General features: G+C 35.1%; 1 protein-coding gene across 1 annotated transcript; it reads left to right on the top strand.

Moving 5' to 3' along the window:
• Nucleotides 1-2475: 2475 nt before the first annotated feature.
• LOC149239395 (65-kDa microtubule-associated protein 1-like) lies at nucleotides 2476-10109 on the top strand. Its single transcript, XM_089367138.1, has 12 exons — nucleotides 2476-2928; nucleotides 3024-3122; nucleotides 3244-3447; nucleotides 3697-3954; nucleotides 6731-6946; nucleotides 8302-8457; nucleotides 8542-8701; nucleotides 8800-8948; nucleotides 9028-9115; nucleotides 9255-9328; nucleotides 9449-9523; nucleotides 9653-10109. The coding sequence occupies exons 2-12, from the start codon at nucleotides 3051-3053 to the stop codon at nucleotides 9950-9952; spliced, it is 1752 nt and encodes a 583-aa protein (XP_089223264.1). The 5' UTR covers nucleotides 2476-2928; nucleotides 3024-3050; the 3' UTR covers nucleotides 9953-10109.
• The last annotated feature ends 4238 nt before the right edge of the window (nucleotides 10110-14347 follow it).

Raw genomic sequence — 14347 nt, 5'->3', positions numbered from 1 at the left:
TGTTTGTGTATTTGCAGAAGGAGGTGGACTTGCATTGAACTTCTATGACAAGGCCTACCCAAAAGTTTATAGTGTAGTAGAAAACATAGTTGGACAATTTTGTATCCCTTGATGTTCAATTGACCTACAACAAATTCCATTTCTAGACAAAAAAATTGCTCTGCAATTTTTTTTTACAACAGGCAGATTGGTAGATGGGTGATTCCTTGGCATTTTGTGGCCACATAACTTAACCCATCAGTTACTTCTCACCATAATTTAAGCAAGCCTTCGCAAAAGAAAAGGGATACACATTTAAGATGTAAATAAATATTCCTATCAAGAGTTACTTCCCACTATTATTTATGTAGGAGTAAAATTGTAAAGGTGTAGACTTCTCAATTTATTAGCGCCTTCCAAATCAAGACTATAGGATTCAATTTGACAATTAACCATTATTAATTTAACATTGACCAATGCAAGTTGTAATGTTTTATGCATTTTTTTCTAGAGCATAATTTAGGCACTAAGTGGTCTTTCAATACTTGTTTTAAATGAATTGTTAATTTTGCATTCAATACTTTACCTATAATAAAATTTTTAACCATAACCATGATTTAACTTCTTCCTCTTTGGTGTTCCCTTCCCTCACATGAAATGTATTATATGATAAATGTTTTGATGTTCATCATAAATTAATACCTATAACCATTTACCACCCATTTAATTTATATAATTGTACTAATCTTATAATAAAAAGAATTTCATTCCAACTACAAATTTAATAAAATTATTAAAATAAATAAAATTTACACCTAAATAAAATTTCATTATAATAAAACAATAATTTTCATTATAATAAAACAATAAATTTAAAAATTTGATCAAAATATAATTCAAATAAAATTGTAAATATATAAACACTAAAATTGTAAATATATAAACACTAACTTCTCATACTCATTGTATCATTAAAATTTAACAACTATATTTTTTTAATAGGAAATTAAATAAATATAATAGTTAATAAAATATTTTAATTATAATTATTAATATAAAATATTTTATTTTATTAAAGTAAATTTAACCCAATTTTTTTTATTAAAAATTTGATATCATTTAACCATTTTTTACCTTAAACAAAATCTGTAAATATATAAACACTAACTTCTCATACTCATTGTATCATTAAAATTTAACAACTATATTTTTTTAATAGGAAATTAAATAAATATAATAGTTAATAAAATATTTTAATTATAATTATTAATATAAAATATTTTATTTTATTAAAGTAAATTTAACCCAATTTTTTTTATTAAAAATTTGATATCATTTAACCATTTTTTACCTTAAACAAAATCTCTAAACTATAGACTATGGACACACTATACTTGATCTTGTTAGGTTTCTTGACTTTGTTACGTGTGTCTGGACTACTAATTTAACACTTAATCGGTAACACCCCATTTTAAAGGAGTAGTTTTGGAATTTTTAGTTGGAATTGGGCAAAAAAAAAATTGTTGTCAAATTTTGATTTGTATTATTTATTTAAACTGGTTTTTTTGATTGCATATATAAATTTAACACTTTTAGAAATTCCTAATATACATTAATTGTGAAGGGTTTACCATCAAACTTATAATTTCAATGAATCCTTGTCAAATTCTAAACAAATTAAATCAAAAAATAAATTGGAAAATTTTCCAAAAAATTACACTTAAAAACTATTCAATGCAAAAACAAGACAGGCTTATTTGGAGTTGTCTATAATGCGACTTTTTGGAGATTCCGTGACGGAATCCAGAAGAAATTGAGGTTAAATCTTGATTTGTTGCAGTTAAAATGGTTTTTTAACTGCATATTTGGATTCAGCACCCTGAAAAACCCCTGGAACGCTTTGATTGTGCAGAAACTAGCTATCAAACTTGCGATTCCAATAAATTGCCGCCAGATTTTGACCAGAAAAACACACCAGAAAAGCTTCCAAAAAAATCTCATTATAGACAACTGCGGCTTATTTTACCCACCATTAAGTCACTCCGATACAAATTTATTTCCAACCCCGTTACAAATTTATTTCCAACCGCTAATTCAATTTATGAAAAATTTATTTCCAACCTCTAATTCAATTTATTTTTTTCATAGAAAACTTTTACGAAGAAAACGAGAAGAAAAAATCTTAAAAAATGAAAAACAAAATGGACAAAAGTGCCTTGAGCATTTAAGGCTGCAACGATCTTTCTCCGCATTTTCTGACATAATTGGTTTAAAAAACTGTTAATATTAATCTGACAGACTCAATCTGACCAAAGCTGGAAGCCACTTGAAGATCAACTGAAACATGTATAATTAAATCCCTGACTTGACCTGATTTGATAAAATTGCAAAGTAGCAACATTCCATTATGTTTTCATCGATTCCACTGCGGTGTTGACGTAATATGGATGGAATTCTGGCGCCAAATTTGAAAAAAACAAAAAAACCTGGCGTAAACGCAAACAGATTGACTCATCGATCCCGAGAAGTATACTCTCAATGAATTATGATGATGGGGAATGGAAGGAATTAAGGGTTTCTGGTTGGTTGCAGCGTCCTTGGTATTTTTGGGTGGCGAGGTTGCTTGCATGTGTCCTTAAAGAAGCCGTTGGCAAAATCACAAACTATTTTTAACGACGCTGCATAAGATGAATAGTCCAAGGCAGGACGAGGAAGCCCAACAGCCACTTCCTTCACCCACATCAAAGAAATCCAATTTCATTCATATCTGAAGTCCTCTGTACTCAGAGGGCTGAACGAGCCCAGCCTACAGGTACAATTCATGAAAATGCACCTTTGCTTTTATAATTTTGCAGCCCAAGAGCTCCTTCCTTCACCCACATCAAAATCCAATTTCTTTCATACCTGAACTACTCTGTTCTCAGAGGACTGAACAGGCTCAGCCTACAGGTACAATTCATGAAAATGCACCTTTGATTTTTATAAATTTGCAGTAAATTGATAAAGATAGATAGAACAAATTGTTTACAGGCCGCCTTTTGTAGGTTTTACGAATTGAATTTATATCTATAATGTCGTCTGCGCGAATTCGGAATCCCGTTCTCTCCGAGACAACCTGCGGGGCCCTACTGCAAGAATTACAGGTGTTGCTTGCCCGTTTATTTCTATTGGAATATGGGAACAAGCTTAGGTTTTTGGATTATTTTAGGTTCGCTGATAGGTAGCTCTGGTTGTCGTTATGTGATTGGTGAATTGGAAATGCAGAGAATATGGGACGAGGTAGGAGAAACGGATTCAGAGAGGGATAAGTTGCTTCTACAGTTGGAGCAGGAATGCTTAGATGCTTACAAGAGGAAAGTGGATGAAGCAAGCAAGCTCAAAGCTCGGCTTCATTTGCAACTCGCACAGGCTGATTCCGAACTGGCAAATGTCGCTTCTGCTCTTGGAGAGCGCTCATTCTTTAGCAGAGTTAGCGTTGCTCATTACCCCTTCAGTCCTTTTTACTAATATTATTTTTCACTGTAATTTCATTTTTTTATTGAGCTCGGGAGCTTTAGACCCCAAATCTAAGGTACCATCTCTTTAACACAAGGGAGAGAGATTGGAAGAAAGATCAATGACTTTTGAAATTCACCATGGGTTAGTTCCCGCCCTGACTCGGAACATGGACTCAGGTGAGATTCATAAATATGATATGGTTGTCACTATCTTATGTAGGTGGACAGGCAAACGGGCACATTAAGGGATCAGCTTGCTGCCATAGCACCTGCTTTGGAGGAGCTGAGACAGAAAAAGAAAGAGAGGGTTGCTCAGTTTTGGGATGTTCAAGAGCAGATTGTTAAGATCAGTGGGGAATTATCTGGAAATGTAAACCGCGATGACACCAGAAAAAGCCCTGCTGTTGATGAACGGGACCTGTCATTGAAGAGGCTCGACGAGTTCCATCTTCGCCTTCAAGAGCTTCATACGGGAAAGGTATGTGCATATGTCCTTTTGAAGAAAAAAAAAGTGGAAAAAGGAGGAATTTAAACGAAAACTAATTCTTTGGCATAATTCTTGAAGAAAACTAAAAGAGGATGAAGTTTTTAACTATAGCTTGGGAAAACTATAGATGGTGTTTGGCTTACAACACTATTGAAAATACCTTGAAGGCATGAAACACGCTTGCTTATGAGGACAATTATCACCATTTAATCTGGTCTGTAGCAATATGGGAGAATCGTTAGCATTATTCTATTCGGTTGTCTCAATGGATTTTTCAACTGTAGCAAGAAACTATAGATTTGATGACACCTTAAAAATCCCTTGAAGGTTATGAAGTACCCTTGCTGATGATAACCATTAACACCATACAATCCAATTTTCAGCATTATGGGAGAATCATTAGCACCCTTCAATTTCGTTGCTTTCGGCTTAGAAGTTACGTATTGAGTATGGATTCCACCAAAGTTGATCAAAAGTTGCACTCGGCCCTAACTGCTATTGGCATTATGCTAAAACCATTAGCACCATTCAATTTGCACTCGGCCCTAACTGCTATTGACATTATGCCAAAACCATTAGCACCATTCAATTTGCTTACCTTCGGCTTTAAAGATACCAGTGCGGTATTTATTCCAGCAAAGTTGCCCAACAGCAAAAGTGAGAGCATGTCATTTGGTAGAACTTGAACCCTGGTGGGGGCTATATTAGCTACCTGGTTTACCCAACCTGGCCAGATACAGTTGAGAAACCAACAACCTAAACTCTATTTTAGCAATTACAATACACAGTTATAATTTGGGGCAGCAAAATAGAAGGAGCTGGGTTTTCAGGAGCTTGCTGTATAAATGTACAACTCCAGCAATTGACATAGCAGAGTTGATCAAATCCAACCGTGCAAAGAAAATCTGTGCCCGAATCATATCTGTAACGATGTGCTAATGTAATGAGCTTCTAGTTCTTCTTTCAGACCCTAATGCAAGTTTTCAGCTCAATTATTGTGGTTCTAGTCTCAGATATGATCCAGCTATAGGAATTGTTACTGTCAACTTTTAATAACGATTTGCTTGTCTGCTTTTAGTAGGAAATCTGTTTTTGATAAAGCTTATACATGGTTTTGATGTCTTTATTATAATATGTATATTACTTGATAAGCTCGCTGATGGTCACCCTAATGTCCACTGAGATTATGGTGTCTCTCTGCCCCTTTTTTATTTGAACATCCACGGGGATTTTGAGGATGAAGGACTCAATCTCACTCTCTATCATGAGGTTTTTTTTCTAGGATGTTCTTAAGGATATTTTATTTTGATCCTCTTCTGGCAATCTTTGAGTCAAATGGCTTGTAGCCTGCAGTCATGTTGAAAAATTATATTTTATTCATATCAAATGAACAGTCTCTGCCCCAATATTTGTACTTCTTAGGATTGTTCCACTATAAAATTTAATGTTTTATCTGCCTTAAGAATCTTTCATACATAGTTCTAATCTAGGAGACATTTTGTTTGCATGGCATGCTAATATATGGAAATTAACAATCTTTCCCTGTTCTTTGGTCAATTCAATCATCTGTCATTTTAAAATTTCCTTTAGGTATAGAATGGTAATTCTGGATTTTGACTTTGAATGCAAAAGGTTTCGAATTACTGTTTTAAAATTTTCATGCACCAGGGTTTAAATGTTAACGCATTAGGTTACATTGTTGGTTTTTTCTTTCTTTTTTTGCTGTTTTTGCTCATTGCAAACACTCCTCTGGTTTCCGAGAGGGATCTGTGGTGTTCTCTTGTGATATATTTTCCTTTCCGGAATCAACATTTGAAATATTTTGGTGATCATGACAACAGGGTTGCAACTATTTTACCATTCAAAGGTCTTGGTGACAGTGGTATAAATGAAGTGTTGTTGTTGAACGCAACCTTGCCTTTATAAAGCTACTTCTTTTCAGTTCTGATTTTTCAATTTGTTTATATTAAATATTTTTTTGTAATTGTGTGCTTCTTTGCTCTTTGGACGTTTTGGTTATCATGCTATGTAAGGGTAAACACCATTACCCTTGAGACGTTCTATTTCAGCTTTGGAAAATAGTTTACAACAATAATGTTTTTAGATTATCTGAAACCTGCAATATGGACTCTGGAGGGATGGGAGAAACAAAAATAACTTACGGGGCACATTGCCTGATGGTATTCAGTTAAGTATTTAAGTTGGCTAATAGAAAGTGGCTTATGGTCTTGGCTAGGCTCAGTAAAGTTTTTGCACACTGTGCTTTGGATTTATGCAGTTGTAGGGTTTTATAGTTAGATAGTAGCTAGTCCTTTAAAATATCTCTTAAACTCATCTGCTCATGACTTCTATATACTAAATCTATCCTACCTACCAGACCTTCAAAAGATCCATTGAAAGCTTCTAGAAAGTCTTTTCCCTTTCTCTAGAGATCTCTCGGAGTCTAAACATAGAAACCTCAGAACTTAGGCATCTGAAAATTGGTGAATTCTTTTGAATTAAGCTCTTAGGTCTTATATCTTTAAGAAATAATTGAACCTTTGAATCTTAAAATTAACACTGTTCTGCGGTCCATTGTTTAAACTGTGATGATATATAATGGAATGACCGAAACCTTTCCTTAGTTGAATAAAGTACACTAATCAGAATTTGAATTTTTTCATTCAGAATTCGTTATGATTCATGTCAGAATGGATAGTTAGAGTTTCTATTTTCTGTTCGAATCTTTTGTGTTAATTGACATTTTTGAATTTTTTGATGCTGACAGAATCATCGATTACAAAAAGTGGCTCACCATGTTAACACTATACGTGATATTTCAACTGTCCTGGCTGTTGATTTCATCAAGCTCATTACTGAAGTTCATCCAAGCTTAACTGATTCAAGGGATAGTCAGTCAATGAGCATCAGTAATGACACCCTTGCCAGGCTAGCTCGAACAGTGCATTCTTTAAAAGAAGAGAAGCAGAAGAGGTTGCAAAAGGTAATACGGGATAGGAATGGAAATATCCTTGTTTGTAGCTGTAGATTGATTCCGGCTGCTTATGCTCTTGCAAGTTTCAAATAGTCCGTATGTCAAATTTTTCAATGTTGCCTTTCTCTACTTGATGACTAAAGTTTCAATTTGTGTAGTTAACAGCGTTTAAACCTAGAGCTGAAGAATATTATGCTGTGGGCAATATCTCTCTGCTAAAAACATAGGCTAGAGAAAAATGACTCCTAAGTGAGCTTGATCCTTAGAGATATAATTATACAGAGTTCAGTGAATGGCTAGAATTATGTCCTAATGATTTTACACTTTTCTTGCTGTTATATTTTCCAGTTCCTTCAGAAAATTAAACAATATAATATGTTTCTCAGCCGTTGGCCCGTTCGAGGACAATGGGATGAGATTTGGGATGGTTGGAGAGACCACCGAATTTCAGGGAATGATAGGGCACGGGATTTGGGGTATCCCTCAGGAATATAGAGAAAATATAGGAAAACATGAAACGATCTCTTTTGACATCTTGACACAATCATCGTTCTCGTTTATCTTCTCTTGACTTGTAAAATGAATTTATTGGACTGTGGAATGAATTTATAGGGCTGTGGAAGCAGGTGGCAGGTTTAAAATGCATGGTAGGGCCCTTCCATAGAGATAAGGAAAATGAATAATTAAAAATTCCTTTTTTCACTTTTTTTAGGTGTCCTCTCTATTGGGTTGAGAGATGTCCTGGCAACCCTTATGATAGGGGAAATCCTTAGGATGGTAGGGGATGTCCCTAGTTTGCCTTGGGTTCCTGGATTGTAGTGGATGCAAGTGACATGTTTCCACGGAACATCGGTATCAAGGCATCTCAGAAGAAAATTTTCAGTTGACAGATTTATCAGCTTCAATCACAGGGAAAGCTTCAGATGTATTGAGTGGAAATTTTCACAGGGTACACAATTGCTCTTCTTGTTAAAGAGTTAGGGTCGTTTTTTCAAGATTACTAGAGTAGGTTTTCTTATTCCACATGGCAAGCCGGTGTTGAAAACTTTTCGGACCAAATCCTGTCTTCGCTAAATGTTCGATATTTTACAAATGCAATGAATTTTGCATACAATTATTGAATTCTGCAGTGTCAATCTTGATTATGATAATACGGTTTTCGTTGGAGTTTAGTTTAGTGATATTTCAGAGTTTTTGTCTTAATCTCTTACATGACCTATATATGAGATGTTTAATGGAATTCTCTCCACGAAATCACCGGATTCATGAATGCAGTGTTTCTTCTGCTACTTTAGTGACTTGATATGTTTGATTAGTCTGAATTTAGCATGAACAGACTAATCATGACTTTTGCTGGCGCACAGCTTCAAGAACTGGGGGCAACATTAGTAGAATTGTGGAATCTGATGGATTTGCCCACGGAAGAGAAGAAATTATTTGAACATGTTACGTCTTATATATCATCTTCTGCCGATGAAGTCAAAGGGCCAGGAGAGCTTGCTTATGAAATTATTGAACAGGTAAACATCTATTTTACTTCACATTTTGATATTTTAGATTGAGGATAGTTTCAGTTTTTTGGACAATCTTGTATATGTTTTCAGGCTGAGATCGAGGTTCGGAGATTGGATGAGTTGAAGGCTAGCAAAATGAAGGAACTTGTGCTTAAGAAGCAAACAGAGCTTGAAGACATCTATAGACGAGCTCACGTTGAAGTAGATGGAACATCTGCACGAGAGGGTCTAATGGATCAAATAAATTCTGGTAATTTGCAATGCTCATCATGTGTGCTAGCCTCTATTGGAGCTTAGTCTTGTAAATGAACTTGTTGCAAAAGTGATTGCTTTGCGTCCGTTGTGAAGGAACGGATCTTTCAGAGCTCCTAGCAAGCATGGATGAACAGATTGCCTACGCAAAAGAAGAGGCATTGAGTAGAAAAGAAATAATGGAAAAGGTAGACAAATGGATGGTTTCTCGTGAAGAAGAAAGTTGGCTGGAAGACTATAATAAGGTAATACTTTTGCTGAAGTTGTCCTTGTAAATTTAATTGAACACAATTATATATTGAATTATGACTTCTGCTGGCACAGGATCAGAATAGGTATAATGCTGGTAAAGGTGCACATAAAAATCTTAAACGGGCAGAAAGAGCTCGGTTGTTGGTTAGCAAGCTTCCTGGTAAGTATTTCAAAGACTCCTATGATGAGGATGCCGAGGCCAAAAACCATATAACTTCAATCATGGAACTCTTTTGTACATAGCTCGAGTGTAAACATTGGTGGTAATATTTTAACCTTGGAGCTGTTTCTGTATGTAGCTCTTGTGGAAACCCTGGTGTCAAAAACCAAGGCATGGGAAGAGGAAAGAAGGAAACCATTCTTATATGATGGAGTGAGGAGTCATTGCCATGTTTTATGTTTCATTTAATAGACTAGGCTTGTAATTCTTAATATGAATTGGGCTGTTTCTGTTTACAAGATCTGCTGTTTCTGGTTTCTTAAAATCTGTTAGGTTCCGCTATTGTCGACTTTAAATGAAGATGCCATTTCAAGGCAAGAGAGAGAAGAAGAAAAAAGGAGACAAAGGGTATGCAATCTAAGGGTTTACATTGGAAAAACTCACTATTGTTTTACTCTCATTCGATTTGTCAATTAATCAATACTCTAAAGTTTAAATCAGCCACCATTAATATGTTGAATCAACCATCATTTTCAGGAACAAAAACGTGTTCAGGAACTACAGGCAACTGAACAGGAATCCGTATATGGCTCAAAGCCAAGCCCCAGTAAGCCTCTTGCATCGAAAAAGACTGCAGGGCAGCGGGGAAATAGCAGCAGTGCAACTGTAACTCCTAGACGGCTTTCGGTTACTCCCATTCGTCAAGCCCAATCTGCCAGTAGAGATAGTAAAAGAGAACATTCTAGATTTCAACCAGTCAATATTGTAGCTCTTTCTAGAGATGATACTGGTTCACAAGTTTCTGAGATTGGTTCTGTTGCCTCTAACACACAATAGTTTCAGAATGTTGGTATTCTATCTACTGATAAGACATGAAAAGTGCACATCTGACAAGATTTTGGGTGCTAAGTAAAAGGTCTTCCTAGAAATTGATACTGTTCAGAATACCAATCCCTGATGTGAATCCAGGTGTACAATGAGCTATTTTCCCAAAGTTAGTTAATCTCGGGAACACTATTTGCAGGAAATTTCTGTCTAATGCTGTTGCAGAGTAGAGGTAAATGGCTAAAACATGAAGATTACAGGAGAACTCAGCTGCTTCCATCAGGTGATAAATTTCTTCTCTAAAAGAAGTTGAAAGCTACCACTAAGTTCCGTTATATGAACAGGTGATTGCAGCTTGTCTGGCGACAATTGATGTTCTTCTATTTTAGTTAGTTTAATGAAGAGGATTGTGTTAATTCACCAGCACTTTACTTTGATGGGAGCTGCCAATTTTCAAATTTTTTTGGAGGGACACTTATCAGCACTTGATTTTCAATGCTGACAGCTTACCTCTGTATATTTTTGAATTGCCTTAGTATATAATTAAAACATAATTAAACGTTTTCAAGCAATTTCAGCTATAATTAAACGTTTTGAAGTAATTTCAGCTCACCGCACACTGCTTTCATTAAAAGATGATGCACTATAACCATGGCTAAAACTTAAAATGCACATTATGACATAATTATGAAACCCACCTTGCTTGGGAATTTTGTTTGATACGTTTGGCTGGAGTCAACGAATTAAATATGCATTTTCTTAAAAAAATATTTCTCCTGTTACATATATATGCCCAAATTTCTCTGCTCTTGATTTTGCTGGGTTTAAGATTGGATCCATACAAAGCGTGATTCAAGGCCATGAATGGTTTTGATATTGTTGAATCAACCTATTGTGAAGGTAATTTCAGCCAATTTAATGATGGATATCAATAAAGATTAGTCAGATTCCTTTGAGGGTAACTTGGAGTGCCCGGCCCTTTGATCAATTATTTAATCTCAACTTAGATATTAGTGAATTGAGTCAACTACCTTTGACTAGGGTTGTTGGACATTTTATGCATTTTTAGGTATGTAACTTGTTTGATCAAGAAGTTATTTAGGATTTATGGCTGTGTGGTATTGTGATTAGGGCCATCTCATTTTTGCATTGTTGAAATGTCTTTAATAGTTTATTTCTTATTTTCCCATGGTTGAGATGTCTTTAATATCTGTCGATGCAAGAGGACACACCTCCCTTTGCCTATCAAGGTAATTTCACAATGGAATTGAGACTTTCTACATAGAAATGAGAATGTTGATTCTCCAAGACCTCAATTGCATGATATAATCCCATATAATCACATGCTTCAATGCTACAACCGTTGAAGTTGCACATCTACCACTATTCTCTCTTCTATATCACAAGTAATTGAATGCTATAGAACACAAATCTACACTAACCCATTTATTCCATATTTCTTAATTCATGGCAAGAGTTGCAATTTCATCCAACATCTCTACACAATGTTAATGTGGCATCACCCTTTGAGTTATACTTAATTTTCCAATCAATATTAATTATAAACCAAGGAAACTATCATCTCTCTTGTAGTTTTCATACATCTCACAAGTCTATATCATGTAGAATTTTTAATGCTGCAATTTAATTTCCAGAATTGGTAAACATCTCAATCAATCTACGAAATGTTAGATAAAATCTCTTAACACAATTGTGGGGTCATTTTTGCCTCCTAAGGGTTAGAAATTAACATTTAATCAAAACCCTAGGAGAAATATGTTGGAAAAATTGAGAGGGGTGATTCAATATTTCAAAACTAGCACATTTTCCAAAACCACCGAGCTGATTATTGTTCAAACGGCGTCACGCGTGGGCAATTTATAGTGGCTTGTATGTCTTTTTTTCTGGGGCTGACTTGACTTAATGTTTAATAAAGATTTAGATATAATACTTTATATGGGGGCTGACTTATGCAAGTGTATTTCAAAGCCTTTCTAGTGATAGGTGGCACACCTTCCAACTCCTCATGATTAAGGAGAAATTCATTTCTCCTTAATCATGAGGAGTTGGAACGTGTGCTACCTATCACTAGAAAGGCTTCGAAATACGCTTGTTGATTATGCAAGTTTCTTTTCCATTTGGACTACCTTTGACATCCATAACAACATTTTTCAACAATCTTCCCTTTCATTTCTCCTTAACCGCAAGGAGTTGGAATGTGTGCCACCTATCACTAGAAAGACTTCGAAATACGCTTGTTGATTATGCAAGTTTCTTTTCCATTTGGACTAACTTTGACATCCATAACAACATTTTTCAACAATCTCCCCCTTTGTTATTGATGACAACACTTCGATAATTCTTTTGATAGGTACTCCTCCTCTATCTGCATTTCTCCATATTTCCTATTAATTGCTTCCCTTATCTGCATTCTCTCCATATTTCCTTTCAATTTCTCCCCTTATCTGCATTCTCTCCATATATCCTTTTAAGTTCCCCCCTATTTGCATCTTCTCCATTTTTCTTATCAATTGTTCCCCTGTTTATATTCTCTCCCCATTTGACATCAATAGAAAAGGGTTTTTCCCCTAAATTTGTGCTTCCTTATGAATTTTGATTCAAACAAACCAATAAATTATTCCAATGTCACAAAAAACTATTTGTGCTACAACGTTCCTTCTTGTACACCCACTGTGCCAAATATATGTTCAAATATGAGTGCAACAAAGCCCTGGAAATAACACAAACCATTCTCTTGGCTGTGGGAAATGATCTTTTATAGGCTGAAGATAATCATCAGGCACCCCTTTTGGCTAAATTTATTCAAGGAGTTAGAATTCCATGGTACTCTACCAATTGGAAACCACCAGTTTATTTGGTGCACAACCAAATTTGTAAATTCTGATGGATAAACCAAATGATAATGCTGGTTTGACATTGAATGGATGAAATGTTTGAAGATGCAACAACCTAAGTGACTTTTGGATGCAATCAGCCTCAAGTTTCAACAAATTAGAACAAACCTTAGAATGTGAATCATACTATACTCAACAGGAATTTGCTCTTCGTTTGTTATGAAATTTGACAAAATTTATCGGTATACTACAACCCTGGAACATGGCATTCGAGTAATAATATGGATCCTTTTTTCCAACGAAGATATCACTATTTGTGTCTTGTCTCAATTTCAGTCATTATCAAATGCATGAGACACATTTATGTAGATATCTTCTACTATTATTCCCATCAAGCATTCACCTTAGGCCTTGTGGTACATCTAGAAGGTAATTTATCAAGAGAAATATGCCTTGAAAGAGTGACGCAAGGGAAAATGTCATAGCTTCTTGTATTTCACACCAGACTATGGGAAGACATGCATAAATTCTTCTTCTTCAAATACCACTACCATTTGTCAAAAGAATGCCTTCTAGATCCCTCCAAATTATTCAGACATTTGGGTTCAACTCAGGGACGTGCTTTTCTTCAAAGTGAATGAGAACCTTAGAGTCTTGTCACATATGATAATGAAATCAATATCTAGTGAAACATCATCAATAACAAAATCTCAATACTTCATCAATGCATTGCCCTCTCCCTTCGTTTTGGTCAAAAAAGAAACATTGAAATTCTAGCGCTGATAAGTTGAAAAAAATTCTAGGTCCCTGCAAAATGTGTACTGGCACATCATAAGATCCCTCCTTCCATTAATATTAAGGGTAGACATATCCACTTATCGTCTCTAAAAATTATGCTTGCCCTGTTTCCAGCAGAAATAATTTTGTTTTGTTTTCCACCTGAGAACATGCATAGTTGTTCATGGGCCTCTTGTTGAGTTGCCTTGTTGGTGTGAGCTAATATCTTTATATGGTAAAGCCATATCAATACCTTGAATAGTTTTCCTTGATGATACTTTTGAAGGATCGATCATTTCTGTATTTTTTGTCCGATGAGTCTTCATAGACTCTAGTGTGTGCGTGTATTATGAAAACTCCTCTGCAATCTTCGTGTGATCAATATGTAGTCAAACAATACATCATACTACATAATCCAAAATTCCTTTTCTTCAAATGCCTTAGAGCATTCAACCTTACATATACTTGAAGAATCTTTCATCAACAATTTAGACCTGTGTCTTGAACACATGGATCCATCTTTGGCTCTTGTTTTCTTCTCCACACCTTCGTGTATTTTTCTTTATGCCTAGTAGAAATACCTTCTTCCTTGATATTTTTAGAAGACCATTTCATACAACTTCTATAGTCACATGCTATATGCCTAGAATTGTGGCATTTGTAATATTTGTATTGTACTTGAATAAGGGAGAGAATGAATTATGATTTTGGTTGAGGTAGGCGTTAGGATCTCTGATTTGTTTTCCTACAATTTTTCTTCTAGGACTCTGATAAA

Source organism: Pinus tabuliformis, chromosome 8 (genome assembly GCF_031772625.1).
Source record: "Pinus tabuliformis cultivar Carrire ecotype Pingquan chromosome 8, CPIR1, whole genome shotgun sequence".
Lineage (NCBI taxonomy): Eukaryota > Viridiplantae > Streptophyta > Pinopsida > Pinales > Pinaceae > Pinus > Pinus tabuliformis.
This window is presented reverse-complemented; position numbering and strand designations above follow the sequence as displayed.